Source organism: Cervus elaphus, chromosome 5, assembly GCF_910594005.1.
Source record: "Cervus elaphus chromosome 5, mCerEla1.1, whole genome shotgun sequence".
Lineage (NCBI taxonomy): Eukaryota > Metazoa > Chordata > Mammalia > Artiodactyla > Cervidae > Cervus > Cervus elaphus.
The window spans coordinates 62,430,519-62,456,976 of NC_057819.1; the positions used below are offsets into that span (position 1 = coordinate 62,430,519).

At 35.2% G+C, this 26,458-nt stretch overlaps 1 protein-coding gene across 4 annotated transcripts in view; it reads right to left on the bottom strand.

Annotated features, from left to right (window-relative positions):
- The window catches only part of LRBA (LPS responsive beige-like anchor protein), a 723,276-nt gene that overhangs the window by 308,947 nt on the left and 387,871 nt on the right, over window positions 1–26,458 (bottom strand). For all 4 annotated transcript variants that reach the window (XM_043902582.1, XM_043902581.1, XM_043902579.1 and 1 more), the window contains exons 38-40: window positions 12,224–12,348; window positions 4,262–4,408; window positions 1,615–1,751 (exon numbers count right to left, since the gene is read on the bottom strand). In XM_043902582.1, the coding sequence (XP_043758517.1) occupies window positions 1,615–1,751; window positions 4,262–4,408; window positions 12,224–12,348 (409 nt within the window). The remainder of the gene's footprint in view (window positions 1–1,614; window positions 1,752–4,261; window positions 4,409–12,223; window positions 12,349–26,458) is intronic.

Sequence of the window (26,458 nt, forward strand, 5' to 3'; positions counted from 1 at the left end):
AAAATAAAAAATTCTTCAAATAAGGGACTGAAACATTTTACTAATATAAAGTAGCTACAGTTTTGATTTCTGTACATTTGGCAGGATGCAGCAGTACAAGGTCTGTGATTAGGCTCAAAGATCCTATATTACACAAGCAGCAGGGGAAAAAATAATTTAATGATGCTGCACAGAAAAAGATCAGACAGAAACAGAAGTTATAACTTCCCCCAAAAAGGAGTCAATAACTTCAAAGAGCCTAATCATAAACATTGGCAGAGGTTTTAACAATAAGGACAACTCATTAGATACTTTTAAAATAAATCACATTTTAGACTTTACGCCATGTATGTCCCAAAACATAATAGAATATTTTGAATTAAATTTTGGCTTTTCACACACAAATCACTATAAATTAGAGAGTCTGAGTAATTTTGGTTACTTTCCTTTCCTGAAGAAACTAAAACAGGTTTTCAGACATTCCAGCCATATAACAAAGTAGAAATTTTTCCTAGCTGATATAATTTCAGAATTAAAGTTTTCTCTACATTGGATTAGCTGCATTCTCAGACTCAAAACAATCAGTTCCAGCACAGACTTCCTTTCATACAGTCTACCAAGTCCCACCTTAATAAAAGCAGCAATGCTGAACACTCAAGGGCTATAAACATGCGTAAGACAAGAGATGATTTGTAAAGTTTTAAAAAATTATAACATTTTCATTAAGAATGACTTTGAAACTCTTCTAAGTCACTAAATTTTAATAATTCAGATGTTTACATATTCAAAGAATTTCCTACCAATAAACTCAAGAAAAAAATACACATGTGTGTGTGTGGACATACACCACGCATGACACATACACACTAACAGCCTGAAAAAGAAATGATTCCATTTTTAAAAACCTCTTCTCTTTCCACAGGTTACTTACTTTGCTCATTTTAAGACAGAACAAATTCTACCATTCACTTTCATGAAATAAACCTAATACTGGCTTTACGGCTGTGCCACAAATGTCTCTTAGTAAAATAAAGTTGCCAAGGTCTGAAAAGTAATCAGAAATACATTTTAAAGGGGAAATTACATTTTCATTTAAGAATAGGAAATTATGCAGTGCCTTGTAAAATCAACTACAGGTAATGGGAAACAGAGGTATCTCGCACACACAAGCCATGCTTGCGTGCACGACAGAGTAGTAAGTCATGTGGACAAAGCAAGCAGAGTGATATATTGGTATTATATCCAGAAAATATAAAGGCTAAACAAAATAATTTCACTCTCAATCTCACTGAATTGTATAGCTTAATTCAACCTGGACCCTTTGAGGCAAAATATATTTTATAGACGATATTCCCTGAGGTTCTTCCCCCACCCCAGAATGAGCTAATGATAAATGCAATTAAATGGAAATTGTTTCTGAATCTAAATGAACTTCAATAATGTAACTAGCTGGTAAGGGAATCATAAGCTAAAAGAGATAGTTGCCTTACATACAGGCAGAAGCAATTCATCAAGAAATTCAAACTATCTCTCTCAGATTTTACTAACGCCAGTCTTATTCAACAGCAGTCCACCATCCCATCATAAGAAAAACAAAAATTCCATAAAAATGAAACCCACTCCTCATCTTCTCACCTTGGGGTCGATTTTCTTGAAGTTAGGGTCTTCTTCATCCACCTCAAAATAGAGTTCGGAGGAGGTGACAGAAAGAGTGCCCTTTACTACAACAGAGGGGGCCACAAGCTGAGCCGGTGTGCTCAGGCTAACAGGACCTGCCAAAAGGAAAAGACAAGCCGGACAAGTTGGAGTGACATTTTTTCAAAAAATCAAGTGGATTCAGGCAGAAATTTCATACAATTTTTAAGTTCTCTCCTCTAGCAAACTGCCAGCCAACCCTTTTTACATTTACGAATTCTGCCCACCCCAAATCCCCCTCTGAAAATGCAAAGTTAGGGTTCTTATATTAAGAAATCTATATATAAAAGGATGTTAATCATAACAGTAAACTACAATGCAATTATTTTACAAGGAGTCTGCAAAGCTTTGGTCTAATCTCCTGGTTAGAAGGTGACTCTGCCTAAATAAGTCCATCCACATTCCATTTAGAAAACAAGCCTCAGGCTATCAAGCAACATGGAACAACAACCAGGAGCAAGGAAGACTCAATAGGTTTCGAAGGCCAGAGGTTAGCTTAGTGTTTGGCTGAGGCATGATTATAAAAAGATCACCAGCTTATTAGTGAAGTGAGAAACGTTAAACCATATTATCTGATAAAGACTTTGTGCCAGGCTGACACAAAACCTCTTCCATAACAACTTTACCCCATAAAAAACTGAGAAAAATACTTCTTTTCTAAGCCTGCCCTTCCATTGTTAAATATTGTTCAATGTGTCCAAATCTAATATTAGTGTAGTTCGGGGACTCTGGGAGTAAACAGCTGGAGGGTGGATTTCCAAGTGAATGAATTTTTATTGGAATAATCAAATCTCCACAGGGCTTATCAAAGAGACAAATCAGCCTGCTACTGAAAACAATGGATTCACTACAGATAGAAGAGCATAAAGTATATTAGAGCCAAACCTAAAATAAGGATTAAAAATAATGATTATACATATATATACTTATGTAATGATAGATGTAGTAAGGTTTTGAAATTCCATGTAAATTCCTCACTGGAAAAATCCTATAGGTGAAGAAAAAAGCAAGACAAGACTGGCATTTATAGTCTTGAATTAATATAGTGCCTACAAACAAGGTACACCTATTCAGGTAATCAATGGGTGAATAAGTGTTTCAAAATTCAGATGAATTGACATTTCTATCGATTGTTGGAAGGGTGTTGGTCCTTAATCTCACATCAATCTTAATGTGTGCCAGGAGGACAATAGGAGGGATGCTCTGCGGAGATCAGAGCAGGCTTTGCCCTCTATTCCCAATGTACAAATACATTGTGTTTGCAGATGGGCAGCAGATAACTGCAGAACAGCCATGATTTCCCAAAGCTCATCCCCATAAATGGATGAAATAAGCAGCTATGTGTTCTTTTGCTGTCTCCTTTGCCCTCCGTACATTAGCATGTAATCCTGAGAAGAAATAACATTTTTTCAATCATTCTCAGACATTCAATTACAGGGTAAGCAGACAGCTGCAGGAGCTGGGGCAGCCTAGGTCCTACAGAAGACCCCTGACAATTTCCACTTCATTTCTAACCCACACCACTTTATTAGTGTGGATTACTTCTTAATCCTATTGCCATTGTCAAGATTATATAATTAAACTCCCCTTTCACCTCTATTACTGTATGAATGTATTACTAGTGGCAAGAATAGAGGCAAAATAGAGGAGGAGGAAATGGGTAAGTGGATGCAAGGGAAGAGACGAGAGAAGAGCAGAGCACACCTTCCTCTCTACTCCTGCCCAAATCCCTTCACAGTATGCTCCAATTAATTTTATTTCACTTTACAAAGAGATTTACGGCCATCAGAGAAGATACCATCATCTGTTTTTGCTTTTCATTATCATTCATTGCATGGTTGCAGATATGTCATTAAATGAAAGATTTTTTCATGCCTTTTAATTTAAAATTATCAAAATAGAAGGGTATATAACTTTCATCTATGGAAGTTGTACAATCTTTCAGACTTTCCTCCTTGAGGGACAGAGTCACGGGCATTAAAGGAAAAAAGCCATTTAATGAATGACTAAAATTTCAAGCTAAACAAGAGAATTTTTCCCTTAAGGGAAGTAAAACTGAAAATCTGCAGAGTGCAAATCAAAAATTCCTACATCAGGTAAAATATGTGAATCCTGTGAAAAGCCATAGCATTCTTGAAATGGATTTGTTTTTGAGAGAGTTAAATGTATATGCAGCATGTTTCTTAAGACCTGTATATCAAAGCAAATAGCTCATCTGCCTCCAAGCTTTATTTACAAAGCAATTGCCATAATTTTACTTATAGCTCTCATTCTATAGAGATTAGGTAACTCCCATTAGATGGGTGATGCAATTTTGCTGTTGCTGCTTTACACTTTTATTCTTTCTCAGTAAAGATTATTCATCAAAGTAAAAGATGAGTAGGTAAAGAGAATGAACAGAACAGAGTGACGGGGATACAGTATTGAAGATGCGGGGGGAAATGTTTAGAAGAACAAAAGCAGTCTTCATTTAACATAATTGTGGGTGCATAGCTGATAGTCCTAGCAGTCACAGCTGGAAAAGTATGTAATTAAATGCTTCTTGGACCAGAGCTAGCTCAAGTATGTGCACAACCACTGAATTTACCGGTGAGATTCTCTAAATCCTTCTCATCCATGGATGACAGAGTATCATCGTCACCTTCCAGGAGGGTCTCGTTTTCCAAGTTCTGATTTCCTAAAGCCTGACTCTTGATGGACTGTTTTCCTTTAGCAAGAATATCTTCATCTGCAGCTGAAATGAAAAGGAAACAAAGCTGTCCATCAACTTTGGGAAGAGTCCTGTGGCAGAGAGGCAGGGAACTGAGGTAAGGAGAGGTGGCCGAGAGGGTCACTCATTTTACCCAGCATCATCTGGGGTGGGGAAAGTGATGGGGATGGCCCACACGCTCCTTCTGACAACCGTGATTCCCCAAACCTAGTCTAACGTTACCTTGAACAAGCACCCTAATCCCATTAAATCTGACCCTGGCACTGCTCACTGAACCATTTGTTTACTTATATTTAAGGCAGAAGAAGGTTCAATAACAGCACTTTTTTTTTGTTAGGAGAAAAAAATCAGAACCTAGTTTTGGAAACAATACACACTTAACACTGAAAAAAAAGGAAGACTGATTCATTCCTGTGAATAATATTATACCCACAAACATTATGCAATGGTGGGGGAGTGGCTGTGAAGGAGAATCCAGAAATAAGAAGGGTTTAGGGCCGAGAGCTATTCGCAGCCAATGAGGATTCAGGCCAGCTTCTGAGGCCGTGGCTGATGCTAATAAAGCCATAGCAGCTCCCAGAAGCTGCAGGCTCTTCCTCTCCCTCCATCCGCCCTCTTTCCTTCACACTGACCTTCCATACATTTCACCCCTGCCACAGCCCTGCTGCAGCCCTTACACAAATATCCAAGAGCAAGGCAGTGTGGAAACTAAGTGGAGGCTCAAACACTACCTCCTCCATGTGTTTAAACTAAAGGGCTAAGACACCCCGGGGGCAAACATAACAGAAAGCCCGGGATGAGAGGCATCTGGGCAAAGAGCCTCACACCGCCCGAACTGGAGCAGCCTGTGCAGAGCAGCGGCGCCAGGATCGCCAGAATCACAGTGCGGAGGCAGCCTGAGGGGGGAAGGAAGGAAAGGGAACAGCACCGATGAGGGAAGGAAGGAAGGGGAGGCAGAGCACCCGCAGCCATCGGCGGACCCAGCGAGAGGAGCGGCAGGGCAGCTGCAAGGAGTCCGTGCAGAAGCTCAGACCCTGTAACCCTCCAAGGCGACTCCCCTCAGTTTGAGCAGCCTTCTCCTTAAGAAACACACAAAAGCAGATGCTAACGTCTGGACTGGGATTTTTTTAAAGCTCATAGTGTCACATAAGGGCAAGTTCAGACGCCTCACTGTGTGACTGGGAGACCTGAGAGGAAAAAGCACCTGCTCCTCCAGGCAGCAGCCACTGGCAGCAATCAGATGGAGAGGCTTTCTGCTCCACCGCAGTATCTGACGAGGCACAAGGCCCCAAACCCAGATACAGGACAAGGCACTCAGTCTGAAGAAACACTTCTCTACAGAATTTATTCTAGACAGTTAAACTGTATGTGTCCTAACTGGTTAACGTGAGAAAGCAAGGCTTCTTTGAGTTTAATAGGTATGGTTATGGATAATGTTAAAGGTAAAAGTTTATTTTTATCATATTTATTGTGAGTTCACCATGTATAACATTTACATATAATATTTATGACACTATTTAAATGAACACAGGAGCTTTCTATTAAATAAGAAAGTCATGGGAAGAAGCTTTCTCTATTTAGTATTGATTATCCTCTATGGATAAATAAAATCTTATTTTCTCCCACACCCACATATAGCATAGTATGGTATACATATATGAAAGTCTCAATAAGTATTTGAAAAGAACTTAAAGTATATAATTAAAATGGCTCTATTTTCTTAAATACTATAAAGAAACATACCCAAAAACCACTGTTTTTTTGGAAAATAGCAGTATAAGTTTTTACATCATTGTTTCTATTTGCAGCATTTACATTTCCTTACCTTGAAATCACAAACATTGCTAACAACATCTTTTTCAACTTACTAACAATTTTACTAAAAATAAATTAGTCACAGAGAAACACAAGAAAAATCATCATCATCTGTATTTTGTTATGAAGTAAATTATAATAAATTAATAGTAGCCAGTCAGAGTTTTAGCACAAATTCAGTATTCTACATTCTCACTTCCTGGATGCATAATTCCTTCAAAACAGAAATAATAATAATAATGCTAAAATTAAATACACTTATCATGTGCCGAAGAGTATTCAAAAGCACTTTAGACATTTAACTCATTTAATTCTCATACGCCTTCTGCTAAATTCTCCTTTTCATATGAGCAAACACACTCAGAGAGGTTTTATAACCTCCTCAAGGCAACACAGTTAATGAGAAGTAGTCAGGAATCAAATCTAGTCACTGCGGCACCAGAATCTGGGCTTCTAACCACTATGCCAGAGAAAATGAAAATAATCAATATACAAATATGAATGTATACATAATTTACTGATTGGTTCACTAAATCTAATGTTTCCCATAATGCATTTTAAAAGATTAAGTCACAATCATAAGAAATAAGTACAGAATAAAGACATATTCATTTCCAAACCTAAATTTGATGAACACAGGCCCAACAAATCCAAAACAACTAAATTCAAGAGTTCACTCACTACTCTCTCTCTGATTACTGCCATACATGGTTGCCATACCAACCTTATTTGAAAGAAGGAAAAAAAAAACTAATCTGAAAACATTTACAAAAAATGAAATGACTGTAAGAGTTGTCAGTGGCAATATGCAATGGTTTAAAATAGCTCAGTAAATTACATTCATTTAAATGACTACTAACTATAACCTTTTATCCCTTCCAACTGAAATTTTAAAATTTTAAATATGTTTCTCATCATGCTGACAACAAATAAGACACAATAATTTCTGAATTAAATAAAATTTTATGGAAAAAATTTAAAACACTATAGCTCTACCATACACATACAAACACCACTTTAATTTATTTATTTACTTATTTTTACAAGCTCGGATTCTGGGATTGTTCAACCTCAACTGAAAAAGCTCTTGTCACGGAAAATATGCAGCTTACTGATATTTAGAATGGTTTTCCTGTAATTAACTCCCCCTTGAGGATTTTAAGTTAGCAGCAGTAAAATTACCAACAGTACTCTAATACACACCACATGCGCTGGTGTTCAATTCTCAGTGGTCTAATAGCTTTCTGCTAAAGAACTTCTTTCCCCCCTCAAAATTAGAACAAAACTGTCCCAAGCATAAAATAAAAGATAATTATCATGTTTATATGTGCTGGGAAAAGTATGTTTTTAACTTTCATTTGTCTTATACTCAATCAACCATTAAAACAAGAATCAATTATTTTAATATCTTCCGTGAGTGTATCCTACACTTGTATAAAAGTTTAATTGGATGAAGTCAAAATATACTTTTGGTTCAATTTTAAAGCTTGATTCAGATCTTTTCTAGTTAATAAAATTACTAACAAACATGACAACTGTTTAAATTTTTCATTTCACTATCAACAAACTGCCTTCACTAATCTCACTTCTTATTCTGATTTAATATTTATCCTAACTTGATAACTAAGTTGCAACTGATACATAAAACTGCAGAAATCTGTAAAAAATGTTTTATTTGAAACATGTGATTCACTGGGGCTACGAGCAATGAGCAGGCTCAGAGAAAAGCTGGTCCTCAAAATGTAAAGTTCAAGTTCTTCAGAGCTAGCTGAGTTGATTTACCTAGGTAACACAGACGAGCCGAGTAAAATTAAAATGGGGAAAGAATACAGAAAACTGTTCTACTCATGATATACAAATCTCTTTTTAAAAGTCCAGTGACTGTTCCAGTGAACTGGAATTATCAATAGTCCTAGTCTGGTACGGTAAAAGAGGTTTATACATTAAGAATGAGCCACTTTGTTAATTAAAAAAGAAAGATAATGACTGGTATAACAAAGTGACCTTAATTGTACATAAAATAAACATGAGTGTAGACTTAGTGTGATGTGTAGTGGATGCCATAACTGTTGATTCTGAACAGGACACATAAAGAATGTTTTATATTCAACTACTGTCCTAAACTAATTCTCCTTTATAGTTTATGCAATTTCCAAAGTCAATAAAATTTATTCTAGAAAAGTTACTTAAACTACAATGTGTAATTAGGAGAAAAAGCCAAGTCCAACATGGATTTCTCAAAAGCTTTAGACAGAGAATCTTCTTTTTTAGGATAAACAAGCAATAATATCTGGCATTATTTGAAGATATGAAAGAATGATATGATTTACGGTCTTTACATAGTCTGTCATCCCTAGAAAATCAGATCAATTGCTTGTATCAGTAAATGTGATTACAAGACACTTGTAAAACTATGTAAAATACTCTTCATATACTTCTATTAGTATGCAAATTCTCTACAAAATAAACATGTCTTAAATGCAATAGGATTCTAGTGCTAAACTGTTTTAGTATTTGAATTAAAACCAATCTTTCCACCATTTAAAACATTTTTTTAATTCAAAACATGCCTTTGAATATAAAATTCCCATTATATTTAACAATGAATTTTAGAAGACAGTACAGCAGAGTGGTAAGAAAATCTGATGAGCCATCAGTTAACCTGGGATTTAGCTCTGTATCTACTAAGAACGATGTTGGATTTTTGTTTCCTCAGTTTCCTTATCTGTAAAGAATAAAGTCAGACTAGACTTTAGCTTTAAGTTCTTTTCAGATCTAAAATGCTCTGATGATAAGTAACTGACAAACTGGTCTCTGTGCATTAGGAGAATGTTACAAATCATTACAATTGATTTCTGATAAATTTTAAAACTACAAAATTGGAGAAAATGCCCTCAAAAAATCAAATACCCACCTCTGCTTCCTGCTGCTAGTTTTTATAAAGAATATTTAATCATAAGAGGAAGTATTAATTTTAATTTTAAAATATGACTCAGTTTCTACAAAGTTAAAGAAATCTCCCATTACAAAATGACTTTTATAAATAACCACTTTGGAGGGTCTCTCTGTGAAAAATTACCTAAAGCCCTTTTCCCCAAGCAAGTTAATGTGAACTTGGGAAGGGCAATTAAATTGTCAGAATTAAAAAATTTGTTTTTAACTAGAAGGTAGCCAGAAGTAGAGTCATGGGGCTGGTATTGATCGCCTGAACAGAGAACATCACTCTTCAGGTATTTACTCTGCCACCCTTACACCAGAGGCTTTCCTTCAAATCAAATCAATCTATAAAAAAAAGATGGCTCCTACTACTAAAATACATAGCTAATCGCCAACAGTATTTCTATTTAGATATCTTCCTTTAATAATAGTACTATAGCTTGTGATGTTTTGAGATTCTGCATTTTCAAAATGTCCTGTCTCCTTAGTTAAAGTACAAATAAAAGTGAGAAGTCATAAAAGAGCATTAAAGTGACATACTATCCTCAGGAAAATCTATTTAATTCTTTGAATTCACCACTGAAGCAGTGTTCATCCACAAAAAATTCTATGATTTCAACTGCATCTTGATCACATTAACTATGTTGTTTTGCGTACTTGATTCTTAATATATCAATATTTATTTTTATTAGCTTCCTTACTGTAATTAAGTTAGGATTAAAAAAACAGAGAGCTTTATAATTGATACAAAATTAAAATTGAATGTTAACTAAAAGATACTCTAATTAATAAAACATCAAAAAATTAAGCTCTTTGCTTACCTAATACAGTAGCATAAATCACACAGACATCAAACAATACTATACTACAATCTATGTGCTGAGTTCCCAAACTGACTAATCGTTATTATTTAAAATTTTAAAATATACAATATTTGATTAGCTAGAGCTTTTACCCTTTTTTAAAAAAGTTATATAAAATATAACATCTTACTTGGAAGCATCTACTACACAATACACATTTTATTAGTTTTTAAAAATATATTTCAGATTTAAATATATATTCTTAATCTTTCAGTCCTTGAAATATTAATCATTATGAAACTAGTATAAAATATTACCAAATGGAATGGAATTACATAAAATGCTAAACTTTACTTCTCTCTTAATTTAAAAATGCATAATAAAACAGAGATAACATTAATATTATGTTAACCTTTCAATTACTATTTAGACTAATTGAAGTGAAATCTACTTCTAAATAGGATTCTAATTCTTAAATGACAGTAAGCATTGCTAACAAATATCTTTTAAAAAACATCAGACTCAGCATTAAAAAAGTTGACATAATGTTATTTGAAAAGTTAAAATTCAACAACAAAATTAAAATTTACTCATTATAAAAAATCCTATGATTCCCCAAAGTGGTTCAATGTACTATTTTTGATCAGTTGATTTTAATAAGCTCTGTACAACAAATTTTAAATTCAGTTAGTGCTATTTCTTTCACAATAAAGTACTAACAGTTTGCCTATATGCAATTTTAGAAAACAGGGCCCCCCTTCCAGATAGAAAAGGAAAATTTTTCATAAAAATATTTCTACAGTCATTCATATACTTCAGAACTCACAACTGAATGCTAAATGACAATAAGAGAGAGACTTATTAAATTTTAAGTGCACATGGTAACATCTTTTTGATTGAAAAGAATAAAACTGCAAAAGGCCAATTGTTTTCAGTGAAAGAGTTATTAACTAAAACAAAAAAAAAAGGCCAAAAACAAAATGAAAGAAGAAAAAAATATATATAAAACTCTTGAAATTCATAGCACTACATAAAAAGCACTTGAACCTTAAAAGCAAAAGTGGCCTAATTAATTCTACATCTTATTTCTCCTTCTCCACCTCCTGTAGTTGAAGATGTAGGGCCCTGCGACTATTATTGCTGTAAGATCACTTTGTTATTGACTATTCTCTGTATGATCATTTATTTTAAAGGACTGATGTCACATTTGGTGGTGTATCTGATGACATATTGTGGACATTTTCTTCCAGAAATGGCTCTTTAAGGCTGAGTGCAAGAGGTTAAGCTGCCTGACTGAGGCCAAACCTAAGATCACAGACTTTTAATCTAAATTCTTAATATCCTTCTTGAATGTACTTTAACATTTATTTTGGACATTACATATTATCACTTAACCATAAGCTGCTGCATGTTAAACTAATACCCTGAAAAAGGGAAATGAGAACTATTTCTCATCTTACTAAAAACTAACCGATTTTTATTTTATAAAATAAAAAACAATTTAATATGAGTGGGTACATTTCCCCCCCTTAACCAACAAAACTTAACTGGCTTTCAAAAATTACAAAACCTATGTAGAAACCCTATGATCAAAGACAGTATACTATCAAAAGTCCAAAGGACTTTTTCAGTTTTTCCAATTAGCTCATGAGGCTTCTACCTCAACTGAATCACAGTGCTATGCATTACATCAAAAAAGGAAAAATTGTTAAGTTCTGATAACAAGATGATGCAGAACAGGAACATATGAAAATAATGTCTATTCTTTTTCCAGGAGCCATCTATCACAACCATCTACAAATCAAGGCTCAGAAAGTATCGAGGCACTCGGACATTTATTACTATCTCTCCCACTTCATAATCTCATGCTAAAATACCATGATTGAGGGAAAACCATATGCACACGACAAGACCTGGAAACCTATTTGGTTTGTAAATGCTGTCTTTCTGATATTCATGGATTTAAGACAGACGTCCTGGATTAATTCACTGAAAGCTGAGTATGTCACTGAAAAGGAGAAATATTTTATCCTCCTACTCTGAAACAAAGGGTCTATGTTAAGGAAGTTTTGCATTTGTAACATAATAAATAAGTACACTTGAGACCATAATTTCACAGGACCCTACACTGACTATAAAAATTTAACTTCTGATTCTGGGGTGAAGAGCTGGGGGATATGGCACCGAGCATTTTACAGTACCTTGAAATAATGAAGGTATGCTCTTCATTACCAAGTACTGTACCTGCTGTGTGCTACTGGCAGGGAGTGGTTTGCACACTGACCATGCTCCACGGCCGTTTTTAGGGTCGCTTCAGGATGTGTCGATCCTAGAGGGTTGCGCACAAACCGTCGCCGGCGCCGCAAGTCATCCTCCCAGTGGTCCAGGCGCCAGAACTCACGAGGACGACTACAATGAAACAGAGAAGCCACATATGTTAGCAATTATCAAACAGCGTGGTAGCACTGAATTTCTGCATAAAGCTCTCCTTGTTTGCCCTGCCTTTTCTTCCCTCCCATTCCTCTTAATTCTCCCTCCACCTCACACTCCCCTTTCTGCAATCTTTAACTTAGGTATGTCCTTGAAAATAACAATATCACCTTCCAGTCTAAGGAACTCCTTTTCCTTTTTCTTGGAAGGTGAAATGAGCACTAAATACATCATTTTGAAATGAATTGCTGACAGTGTGATCAGTTTCCCCACACTCTAGTGGCATGTGCTCTGATTTCAGCCTCATTTCAGCCTCAGCAGGGCACCTTTCTCTGTGGCTGCATTTATAAACCAGAATAGGGAAAAGGCTATTATAAATATGGTATAGCATTACCTATATTAATCAAAGTCTGTCCCCCTTCATTTTTCTTCCTAATTTGTGCCTTTTTGCACAAGGTCAGTAAATCATACCATGAATTCTTGGTCCAGAAAGTGTTAACTTTAATGAATATCTCAGTTACATGGTTATGTATGTGATAATAAAATATTACTCTGTTTAGATGTGCAGGAATTTAATTAAAATAATCTCTTAAAATATTCATTACATTTAGCCCCTGAGGCTTAGAACAACACAAGAAAATGCATTTCTTTTCCACTTACTGTTTTTAAATAAACCATTCCTATAGAGTGAAATAGCAATATATTTTCAAGCAAATCAGATTGGATTTCTGTTTTATGTAGTCTGTTTTTATATTTAATTAAAAACTACATGGTATATGATGTGCAATAATTGCTATATCAAAAGCATACTTTTAGAAATGTATTTTTTAAAGGGTTCACTCAATTCAAGTTCCACTCTATTTTCCCCAATTATGTAGATCTTTTTACATGGCAATATATGAATGTCAACTTTCTTTTCTATTAACTAATCATGATCTAGCATGCTGAAAAATGTTTTCTAAGGAAAACACTAATATGAAGTTTCTTCAGTTACAGTTAAAAAAAATCTCTGCAGAATATATTTACGCTAGAGATATACAACATGAAAACCTGTAAGTTTCAATAATTAAACTTAAAAATTCATAATCAAAGCTTCTGCAAAAAAAATGACTAATGCAAAATAAAACTGCACTTGTATTTCATGAGCTAATAAAATTGTACCTGTCACCTTTGACAAATTAGTAGCCTTGACCAACTGACAGTCCCAAAATACCTACATAAAAGTTATCCATATTGTGATGGTTTAAAGAGGCTACCTTTAAAAGTTCAAAATAGATTTGTAAATAAGTACTTCACCAATTAAAAATTAGCTCAGATTAATGAAAGCATAGATTAAAAAACAGGGCATTATTTAAAGAAAATATTTTTCAAAAACAATAGGAATCCTATGCTCTTCATGAGAATGCTGGGGAGACAAGGAAACAGCAAAGATTTCCTTTGTCGATTTTGTTCATGCCTAAAGAGGAGGAAATATAAAGTAATCTAAGCGGAATACAAAAATGTGTAAGAACTGTAGCCCCCAAAGAGAAAAAAATTGAAAACCTCTTTCATTCTTCTGTTATTTTGCTGTCTACCTTTCAAATGAAAAGTATTATTATGATAGCATTTAAAGTTAAATAAGAAATACCTATAGAATACACATAAGCACAGAAAACAGTTGTTTGAACTCAATTAATAAAATAAAATTCTCCTTAGGATAGTGGGGGAAAGGCGGTACACAGATGGCTATGTGTATGGCTTTGATAGTCATGGAGCTTGGATAGGTACTTCATCATTCTGCCTACCTACATTTATCTGTTAAAATTATTATCAAATATCAGCCAGGATGCAGTCGTGAATCACAGGCTGCTCCTCGTCTTCAGGGGAATGATACAATGAGGGTCTATTCATCAGAGCAGCAATCGGCACAAGTAATTAGTTCCCTAGACTGAGATCTCCTACAAAGCCTATTTCAGTCAGCACCACAAACATATGACGGTGTAAAGCTAATGAAAGCTGCTAAAATTTGTTAACCTTTTCTGCCATCAATCCTTCTAATATTCTGTGCTTCAGTATAATGCAAAGGTGGTAAATTATTAATTTGTCATTCATCCATCCTTCCGAATTTTGAGTCAAATTAAACGATGTCATTCTTCTTGATAACAATTAAAATTATAAGACATGTTAAGCTGCTATTATAAAATTGTTACTAAATTAGGTAACAATAGATTCTAGTATAATATTGAGAGAGAAGTCAAATCTGATGGCTATGTGTGTGATCATTTTTGTCAAGCAGTAGAAAAACCAGAGGAATTATAAAATCACTCACAAATTTTCAAGAAACTCAAAGAAAATATCTGTAACAATAATAACCACAATTAGGAGGAAACAGAACTATAATATCTATTTTTGTGCTCTTCGACAGTAACAAGTAATGGTCACAATGGTGACATTTGGCTGAAACAAAAGCACTGATGTATTAGAAATGTAGAAACTGTGCACATCGTAGAAAAAATTTTAAGGTAAGTTTTATGTAAATAAAGCTAATTATGGACTTCTGGCTTCAAATGTAGACATTCTATCAATTTAAAAATACTTTAGATATATTCAAATAAAATGAAGAAATCTATATACCTCAGAATGATAATCTTTCCACTATCCTGAAAACTACATCTCAGAATATCTTCTCAAGACAAGTAGTCTACCCCGTTACAACAATTTAAAATAGTCTGAAGACAAAAGCGAAATCATTCATTTCAGATCACAGATCCAGAATGGATTACAAAAATCAGTTAGAGAGACCAACAATTTCAATACATTTTTGAAAGTCTCTCCAGATAATGCAGAATAAAAACTTTCAAGGAATTTACTCAAAATGGAATCATTATTAGCCTTATTTGAAAAAATTAGCATTTACCATCCAATTTCTGATTGTTAAGAGTAATATACGCTCTTTGAAAAAAACGTCATATTCATTTTTTCTTTCAGATAAGGATAATTACTAGCAAGTTTAAAGTCATCTACCTAGTAAGAAACTGAAACATAAAAATCCACTGGTTTTGTCCCAACTCTGCTCCTTCCAACAACAGACAGTCTCAGCATAAAGCTGTATCACTGAGAAAATGAGTCACAATTTGTCAGTTTAGAACATGACTGGGAAGGGGAATGTGTAGGTTTCAATCTCAACTTAATATCTTTTGATTATTCACATAAAGATTTCACTCTTATTTAGGACACTCCCTCTCCAAAATCTCCTTCTCGGGGAAAAAGGATAAGAAACTGACAAATTTGGGAAACTGATCCAACACTTTTCTCATAAGTTTATGAACTAACTTGTTATATATTTTTGTAGTTATCACTATGGTATGGCTAGAAAAATTTAAAGACTTCATGTACTCAGAAACAGACTGCTGACCAAATACAAGCATGGGTAAGATGAGAAATCACTTATTGTGAGAACGTAGAAATATACATCTAGGTCATGATATACCTATACCTCTATATATCTGTATCTATCAAAAAAAATTACATTAGTACTACATGATGTCACATTCAAAAACCTCATCTATACCCATTTCTACAAATTATTAAAACTAAGATCCTCAGAAAAGTACTCCAATTCAGGATGTAACCCTAGGCTCTATAAGATCTAGAAATAAAGCCTTCTCTATAAAAGGTCTGGTGGTTAGGTCCCCTGTTATTACACAAGCTCCAAGTACCTTTGATTAAGAGGAATATACTATATTTGAAAAGTTGTGGATGACAGTGAAAATAAATGTTCTAATGATTCTTTCTAATTATTTCTTCCCCTTTCTTTGGCCTAATCTCAAAGTCTAAGACTAAAAAACAACATAGGCCTGTCTTTTTCAAAGTATAAGCATGCATGCATGCTCAGTTGCATCAGTCGTGTCTGACTCTGCAAAAGTCACCTAATTACCTTTCTACTCTTGTAAAAACCTACACATATATGTATTTGTACAAATAGAACTTTAACATATTGCTATGAGCTACATAATATAACACAATGCCATTTTTATATACAGAATATGTACTTTCTATTCCACAAGAACAAAATCAGATAGACTGCTGAAATAAATCTTAGAAGGAAATACAACTCAAGCAGCAATAAATTGGCTATTTGTTCCCCTCCCAGGCCCACTGTGGACAGTGATTTGATCTACTAAAGAAAATGAATAAGGATGAGCCAGAAGAGAATCACTTGGAAAAGGAAGAAATATTAAAACAGAGTAACTAAGGAATGATCCATAATCTTCCTCTAACAGTTGAATGGTTTACCTATAAATAATATATTATGTTCCACAAGTAAATTGCAAGACTCTCTAAAGTTGAGCTTTCCTCAGAGAAAGTATGGCAATCCAATCGGCCAATTAACAGTGCTGAATGGATGGATACTGAAGTAGACTCCTAAAACACTGTCTAATAATGACCAACTCAACCTTGAGCCAGCAGCTAGGGATACAAAGACTATTAAGATATTTTGTCTCTGACCTTGAGAAAAGACAGATGAGAAAACAGTAAGAATTCAAAAATTACGTGTGATAGAGCAGAGCTCTATTAAATGGCACAACCCAAAGGAGCACTGTTCTCACCAAAATCTGTGCCAGCGGCACTCCTGGAGTCGTGCGGCGCTCATTTTGTGCGGCTGTACTTAAGCACCCTATGAGAAATGACAGGGTGCTCTGAGAACACCTCATCTTCTCCCCGCTCCTTTCTTTGCTCAGGCTCCTTTTTCCTCTGCCCAAGTTAAACCTAATCTTCAGGACAGGGAACAGAATAAGCCTTTCAGATGCTATCAGTAGCAGTCACACATTTAGCATTTCCCTGATGCAGGAAAAGGTGTTCAGACCACAAACAGGCATGACTGTCAAAAAAACAGGCAAAATTCAATATTCAGAATAAAATAATCAAGAACAAAAGAGAAACACTGACATTTATTTCACTGAAGTCATTAAATTCATATTGTTCTATTAAGGTATATTATGTTCTACTATCATTCTATTACAGTAAAACAATGTTAATTACTGAAATGAGGGGTAGCTATTATAAAAATTATTCTTGTTATTATATAATCTAAATGCATTGTCACATTATTTAAATTAGTCAAATATATGCATGTTTGTGATCCCTTTGGTTGTAGGGTTATTTTTATGTGACTTGGATCTATACCAATAAATGAATTCTAGTCTTAAAAATAAAAACTGTCAAATTCAATTATATTAGAAAACGATTCCATTTTCCATCTTTCCTATTTTCTTGTGACAATACCTGATCAATCTTGATGACCTTATCACAAGTCAGTAATAAATTCTTCTGGCCAGAAAAAAGTTCTAAATCCTAGAAAATTTTGGTATTCATATTTTGCTCTTAAGTTTGTATATTACCTATTTTTCTGACTCCTATATCTGGCTAGCTTCTAATTCTACAGTTTTAGATTAAAAATTAACACCAGACATTAAATGGTAACGTCTAAAAGAGAAGCACATAAACATTTTCAGTGCACTGTCAGTTAGAAGATAAAAGTGCTTAAGTTCTAGAAGGGTTTCACTTTCTGCATAAATCTTGCTGAAATAATGTGCAGGTACTATATGGGTTATCGTACAATATAAAAGAATGCTTTATCTCACAAACTGAAATCTACTGTGCCTTCATGCAGATAAACAGAATATTTACTAAAACCTGTTTACCAGATACCAACTATAAATCAAATGCAAGTGATCTATGCACTATACTATCTTAATTTAAAAAAAAAAGGAAAAAAAATCCCTCAGTTGTAGTAGAGGAGACACCTTTTGAAGTGCAATCCTTTCTTAATTGAGGACTTACATAAAGAATTTACATTACATTGAGTCACTAGAGCATCATACGTGTTAATTAGGTAAAACTACATTTTATGCAGTGATGAACTTAAGCAATGGTGCTAGTCAGCGGATTTCTGTTTGCTTTCAGAGACAACTAGAGACCCATCTTCATTAAATTTGGACATTTCAAAAGAAATACAACCTTGCAACGAAGTCAATTATTCAAAAAATAATACCAAAGTTTTCCTAGCTGTTGTTAGCCTGTTAACCATTTCTTTATTCACTCAGTATTTTTACCAGGAGTAGGTTATGAGAAATCAAAATCTAATGTTAACTGTACTACCAGTTAAGACTCTAACAACAGAGAATTGAAAAACAAATTAAAATACATGATATTACTGGATACCAGAAACCCTAAAATTCACCTCAGTAGCCACACCAATTGCACAGATCTGTTCTTTTTTCTCAAAAAAATCTTATTTAAAAAATAATTCAGCAAAAATCAGTTGAGTGCCAACTATGTACCAAACCTTGGTACCAACAAATAAACTATGCTAGATTCAGCACAGAATTTTTTACATTAGAATCAGAATAAGAAATTTATCGAACATAAACAATAAAATTTTAAATTAGATAACAATTACTGCATTAGGCTGCTGTATGCTAGACATCACACTCTTTTACATGCATTATCAACAAAGCCTCACTATAAGCCGTCCATGATTAAATACTGCTCTTCTTATTTTTAAGAGAAAAAGCTCAGTCTTTTCCATCAGTAGTAAATCATAAGAGTCTATGGACTTCAAAGCCAATGAGCTTTTCACATGACATTTCCTCTAGAAACTCTTTTGGATACTATTATAGCTACAATCAAAGTACTAATTGACCCCGCCTGGGAGGACTGAAGATTTCAGTAAGCTTTCAGTGAGGATCTATTTTGTAAGTTCCATGAGGACAAGGGTTTGGGTCTCCCTAATTCACTGACCAACCACAGTAACTGAAACAAAGCCAGCACTTAATAATTAAAGAATGAACAAGATGACTTTCTAAAAGCAATTTAAATGATAAACAGCAGTCTGCCTGGCAAAATAGAAAAGGCATTACAAACAGAAGAAACATCATGCACAAAGGCTGACATAAAAAGGCGTTTCTATCCAAGAGGGTTCGGGTAAGAAAGATGATTTCAAAGCAGCCTCAGAGTGGCAAAAGCTAAGGCAGGAAACACAGGGTTAGAACCAAGATTTCAAAATTCACTGTATGGTTAAGTAAAATAGTTACTTTTTACATCTTATAGTCAACAGAGTGATAACTAAACTTTTTAAATAAAGGATTATTTATGATCAGCCTTGTATGTTATATGGCAGCAATATAAAATAAGACAGTGGGGATGGAGTGTAGAGGCTATGATTTCAGAGACATATTTGAAATGGAGTAAGATTTGATGAGACAGTCAATGTGGGAGGTGAGCAAAAAGGAGGTAATGAGAATAAAATTGAGGTTTGTGCCCAAAAGAGGAGTGAGGGGGAAAAGATGCTATTTGTCTGAAAATGAAGCAGCTTAAGCAGACATGGTTGGCGAGAATAACCATATCATAGATACCTAATAATATCTAGGTGTGCACAGTCGCTCAGTCATATCCAACTCTTTGCAGCCCCAGAGACTGTAGCCTGCCAGGCCCCTTTGTCCATGGAATTCTGTAGGCAAGAACACTGGAGTCGGCTGTCATTCCCTACTTCAGGACACTTCAGGACACTTCCAGACACAAAGACTGAAGCCTCGTCTCTTGCATCTCTTCATTGGTACGCAGATTCTTCACCACTAGCGCCACCTGTGAAGTCTAGGTAGGCATGTCTAAAAAGTAAGCAATATAACTTGGGAACTTGGAAAAGCAGTCTGGACTAGACAAATAAAATTGGGAGACTGATTAGCCTTGGAAGCCAATAGGTTTAGATACTTGTCTAACAAAAATTTACTGAGTATTTACTATTAGCTAGGTATTGTGCTAGATCCAGTGAAAACTATATTGAAAGGACAGGAAAAAGTGAAATATAGGAAATTCCAATATTTAAACAATTACAAAAGAGGAAAGAAATAAATAGGAAAAGAAGTAATTGCTTCTCATAATCAATAAGATAATAGAAGAAGCAAAATATAATGGTGCCAAAAAAGACAAACAAGCAAAGATTCTTCAGAGCTCTGAATGGCCAGCAATATTTAATTCTGATAAAAATGTCCAGAAGGACAAAGAATGGAGGGAAACTTGATTGCTTTTTGTGTGTTTTAAACAATTTTATAATATATAATTTATATGTCATAAAGCTCACTTGTTTACAGTATACAGTTCAATGCTTTGTAATGTGTAGAGTGGTGCAACAATCACAATAATCTAATTTTAAAATGTTTATTTCCCTCCAAAGAAATCCCATAGCCACTATTTTCCCTTCCTTGGGGATGGATAAGTACAGGATTTCACAGTATATAGGTTAGACAATATAGGGTTTGCTTTGGACTGGAGCGTCTTAAGTTTGGGCCAATCTAAAACAAGTCAAATTATAAGTAATTGGTTAAAGGCATCATTGTTAGTACTGGAACTTTTCAGAGAGCCCATGAGAATGAATTTTTTTCTTTAACATTTCCATTATATACAAAAGATACCAAAGAACTGAGTCTAATTTATCTTTTAAGGAAGATTCTTTAAAATCAAATTTATAACTAATTCATACTATAACATAAAGGGTAGCTAAAGTTTTAGAAAAATTTTTATTAAAAAATCATTAGTCTTTAAAATTTCTATGCAAATGGCAAAAATATTTTTGCTCCATTTCTATAAAGATAGTCACATTAGTTGTATCATATATCAGATCTACAACTTCTACATAAGTCATTTATCATTTGGGGGCCTCCATTGCTTTAATAAAATAATTCTAATTTGTTCATTTACAAAAGTGCTATTGTGAGGAATCAAAAAATGAAGTATATGGAATTGCTTCAACATAAGTAAAATGCTATGCAAATAAATATATGGCATTATTTTCAGTTGATAATAAATTTAAGTGTTCAGATACTTCTAGATGCCATTTATTTACTTGGATGTGCTTAAAGCCGACCAGTGACCTCAAAACTGATTAAGGAAGAAAAAACAACATTAAAAATCTTTATCAGTCCTGGAAATGATTAGCTTACTTATCTTTCTCTACAGATTTACCTATCTTGCATAGTTTACACAAACGGAATTATACAGTAGGTAGAGTTTTGTGACTGACTTTCACTTAGCATAATGGTTTTATTTTCTTAATATATTTGACTATATGAGCAGTAACATCTCTTTTTTAAAATATTTATTAATATTTAAGTTACATAAATTTAAATATTCATTATATTTGTAAATATTTTTGTATTGTTATATTTATTAAATTTATATTTATTTTAAAATTATTATTTTAAATTACTAAATATTTAATTATTCAAATTAAACATTATGACTTCCCTGGTGGCTCAGACGGTAAAGCATCTGCCTACAATGCGGGAGACCCTGGTTCGATCCATTCGTCGGGAAGATCCCCTGGAGAAGGAAATGGCAACCCACTCCAGTACTCTTGCCTGGAAAATCCCATAGACAGAGGAGCGTGGTAGTCTACAGCCCACGGGGTCGCAAAGAGTCGGACATGACTGAGTGGCTTCACTTTCACTTTCACCTAATAAATACTCATTTAGATAAATGAACGGCACTTCCTGGCTGCGCGCAGGCTTTCTCTAGGTGTGGGGCACAGGTTTCTCACTGCGGTGCGTGTCTTGCTGCGGAGCGTGGGCCCCAGGCCACCTGGGCTTCAGCAGTGGTGACGCACGGGCTCAGCAGCTACAGTATGTGTGCTTAGCAGCCCCATGGCATGTGGAATCTTCCCTGACCAGAGGTCAAACTGGTGTTCCTTGTATTGCAAAGCACATTCCCAACCACTGGAGCACCAAGGAAGCCCAGAAGAATGTTTCTGAGATCCAACTATGTCATGGCTATAACAGCACTGTATTTCCTTTTATTGCTGAAAAATATTCTGCTGCATCAATATACAAAAGTTATTGACTTTATTTAAAAATTTTTTGTCAATGAAAGGAATTAGGGAGATGTGGTGGGAATTAAAGAAGGTGAAAAACAGACAAGTACGCATGCAAGTGAAAAATAGAAACTTCAAAGAATGAAGACAGCAAGAAGGAGGCAAGAGCGAACTAGAGGAAGAGAAGAGGCAGGATCCTGCAAAAGAGCACCGCGGCCTTGGGAGTGAACAAAGCCATTTCCTCTGTGGCAAGAGGGACGCCTGAAAGGCTGTGCATTTTAATAAATGAGTTTAAGGCTGAAGAGAAGAAAAACTGAAGGACTAATTTCAGCCTGGTTATTTCTATTTCCTCTATTAAATAGGAGGGTTTTGAGTAAAGTATAGAATGAAAGGATAAAATTTTAGAGAGCTGCCTTGGGGAATGTGAAAGAAAGCTAACTAAAGGAAAGTCTGAGGATGACTGAAGTAGTTCTGAAAGCCTAGCAGAGATTGGAAACCATTCGGCTGAAGTGGTGCTAATCTGTACAACTGTGATCCTCCCCATCCCCAGCCATATTCAGCGACCTAAGAGGCAACAGCAAAAAGAGCAGTTGGCTAAATTCATTCAAGGAAGGTAAAGGAAAATGAGTAGGAAAATGATGAGAATGTCTGGGATAGGGAAGCATGATAAACCCATGATGTTCCTGGACCTCAATGAAACAAATACTTAAATGGAAGTTTATTATACATTGATGCATTGGGAAACCAAATTTACCCTGCTTTCAAGTCACTGATATTGATGATAATTTGGTTTCCCAAATAATTAATCAATATATGTTTAATCAGTGTATCTTGTCCTTCTATCTGATACTGTTATGAACTTTCAACTTGTATTAAAACATGCCTAAAAGAAAAGAACTGAGCCTATACTACATTTGGAGACTCTCTTCATTATTCAAGCTGTTTGATCACAGTAATAAATAGTCATAGAGCTGGACAACATACACACAAAGAATAATCTGAAGCCTTAGGAAGATAGGACTTCACTCTCTTGAGAAATAAATTACTCTGAGCTTCTGAAAAGGGCATGGGAACTAAAATTTACTGACTGTTGATGATATATCAGGCACTCTACACTAAGTATTTTATACATGATCTCATTTAATTCTCAAAACAATCCTATAAATTAGGAATATAACACCAAATTAACAGGTGAAGAATTAAAGCTCAGAAGTCAAGCCATTTAGCCTCGAAGAAACAAAGCTAGACCTTCCATCTGGAACTCTTCATTACCAAAGGATTTTGGTAATGCTAACTACGTCTAGTCAAGGCTATGGTTTTTCCAGTAGTCATGTATGGATGTGAGAGTTGGACTATAAAGAAAGCTGAGCACTGAAGAATTGATGCTTTTGAACTGTGGTGTTGGAGAAGACTCTTGAGAGTCCCTTGGACTGCAAGGAGATCCAACCAGTCCATTCTAAAGGAGATCAGTCCTCGGTGTTCACTGGAAGGACTGATGTTGAAGTTGAAACTCCAACACTTTGGCCACCTCATGTGAAGAGCTGACTCACTGGAAAAGACCCTAATGCTGGGAAGGATTGGGGGCAGGAGGAGAAGGGGACGACAGAGGATGAGATGGTTGGATGGCATTACCGACTCGATGGACATGGGTTCAGGTAGACTCCGGGAGTTGGTGATGGACAGGGAAGCCTGGCATGCTGCAATTTCATGGGGTCACAAAGAGTCAGACACGACTGAGCGACTGAACTGACTGAACTGACTGACTGACTACTTCTACACCAAGATATTCATACTAGTCTCAGAAATATATTATGACAGTTCACTGTATTGATATATGTTTTAACATCTTTTATAAAATGATGGATTAGAATGGAACCTATATTTTGTATAAATTATATGACTATTTGCACACATTCCAACAAAGAACAATTACAAAATATGTACTTTTTCCAGCACTAGCATCACCAAAATTGAAATAGCAAGGCTATAAGTTTGGTGGGTAGGGGAAGGGGTTATAACGCTCTGTTGCTCTTTTTTTTTTTTCTTTCTTTCTTTCTTTTTTTTTTTAAGGTAAGTAAAATTAAAGTAAATATTATGGGTACCGTGTAGTATAGGTCAGTATTTGTTACTAAAAAGTCTGGAATCTATTCATATTCATTGAATGTTTCTTGTAGCTCTGATCACTTGCCCCAAATGGGTAGGACATGGTTTTTAAGCATATATAGGAACATAATCTCACAGCAAAGAACCACTACTTTGGCATCTAGGACATCCTTTTTTTTCTCAAACACAGGCCCTGCAGCACATTTTTGTTGCTGTTGTCCTGTAGATAAGTTTATAAGTTATAGGGAGAGACGGAAAAGGCAAAGAAGTATCATCCTCCAATGTATAACATTCATATTTTAAAATAAATAATTTAAAAGCTGAAATGCATCAGCAAGCCAGCATAATCCAACACTTGCTGCCTTTAATCCAAAATGCTCAGGGTGCTGTAATGTGCTAGAAATACTGGCAAAAGCAAATAACAGATTTTAACTAGCATAAAATAAAAGATATATATACCATTCTTTGCAACCTAGATAAATTAGCAAAAGTATATGCTCCTTAACCACAGGGGAGAATGGGCTTATTAGGTTACACTTCCAGGTTTTTAAGACAGTTGGAAGCCGGTTCTTTCAGTAGTTGCTGTCATCCCCCAGAAACTTTCTAGTACTTTCAATTTTGAAGCAATTATTCACATTCGGAAGTGATTTATTTTCCTTCCTTTCTTTACTGCATTTCATATTTTTTCTGGCTTTCAATAACCAGTTCTACTTTGGCTTAATTATATTCATTTACAAACATTTTTTTTCTGAGTGTCCACTACTATTTGGAAAGCACTGATTGAGGTGCTATAAGGGGTACTCATATGAGGAACACAGACTCTCTAATCTCAAGGCATTTACAATCTAATAAATGGGATAAAACAAGCAAAGAATTACAGGGCATAAGATTCATGCAGTAAGAAAAGTAAAAATCCAGAGCTTTGGAAATTCAGAAAAAGGAGTAAGTGATCACACATGTTTTAAAGGGATCAGGAAACACTTTAAGGAGCAAGAGATTTTTGAGAAAGACCTTTAAGAAAGGGTCAAGTTTCAGTTGATATACTAGGAAGAAGATGGCATTGTAGGCTCTTAAGAGAACATAAGCAAAGTATAGAGGTCAGAAAATTAAGTAATTTCATTTGGTTGGTCCCAGTAGGAAATGAAGTAAAAAAGAAAGGTTCTCTCCTGGTTGTAAAGGACTAGAGATGAAAAAATAACCAGTTTGTATTTCACTCATTCATTCTATTCAATTTAATCTATTTAATTCATCTATTTAATCAACAAACACTTATTAAACACCAATGATGCTCAAGGATCTATACCAGGCACTGGAGAGGTAAGGAGTCATTTGGTGACGGAGTCATTATCCTCAAGGACCTCACAGTCCAATGGAAGAAACGGATATATGAAGAGACAATTTTAGTATATTCAAAAAGTCCTTTGAGAACACAATGGAGAGGCATTTTCCAAAGTAATAGAAGGCAACTTGGAAGGCCATAACATATAAATTGGGACTAAGAGTTAACAGATGCCAACCAGGAGAAGAAGAAAAGGAAAAGCATTCATTCTGAAGGAATAGCACTAGCAAAGCCAAATAAGTAAGAAAGAATTGGATACATGCCTGAGTTAAGTGTTTCCAGAACTTTTGGAGAGTGTAAGGCACGAAGTGGCCAATGAAGAGACTACAGAAACAGGCAGAAGTCAGATCACGGAGCATGATCTGAGGAGTCTGACTCCTGGAATATGTGTGAATTTTTTTTTTCCAGATTAACTATAAACAATTACAAAGGCTTTAACCCTCCAGGTACTTTTAGGGAAAGCTGCCCTCCCCCGCTCAAACCAGACCTGCTGCCCAGCCAGTGCACTGTGAACACAGTTGCGGCCAGGGGCTCAGACCCACTGCCACTCATGCCCTTTATGTGCTTCCACCCTAGACCCTGCAGCTTCATCCCTGGGCTTCTTTATCTGAAGCTTTGACTGTGGGTCCTCTTCAAGTACCTTTGGAGAGGGTTGTTTACCAGAGGGCGGCTTCCCAGATGGTGCAGTGAAAAAGAATTTGCCTGACAATGCAGGAGAGGAAAAAGACACAGGTTTAATCCTTGGGTTGGGAAGATCCCCTGGAGACAGAAATGGCTACCCACTCCAGTATTCTTGCCTG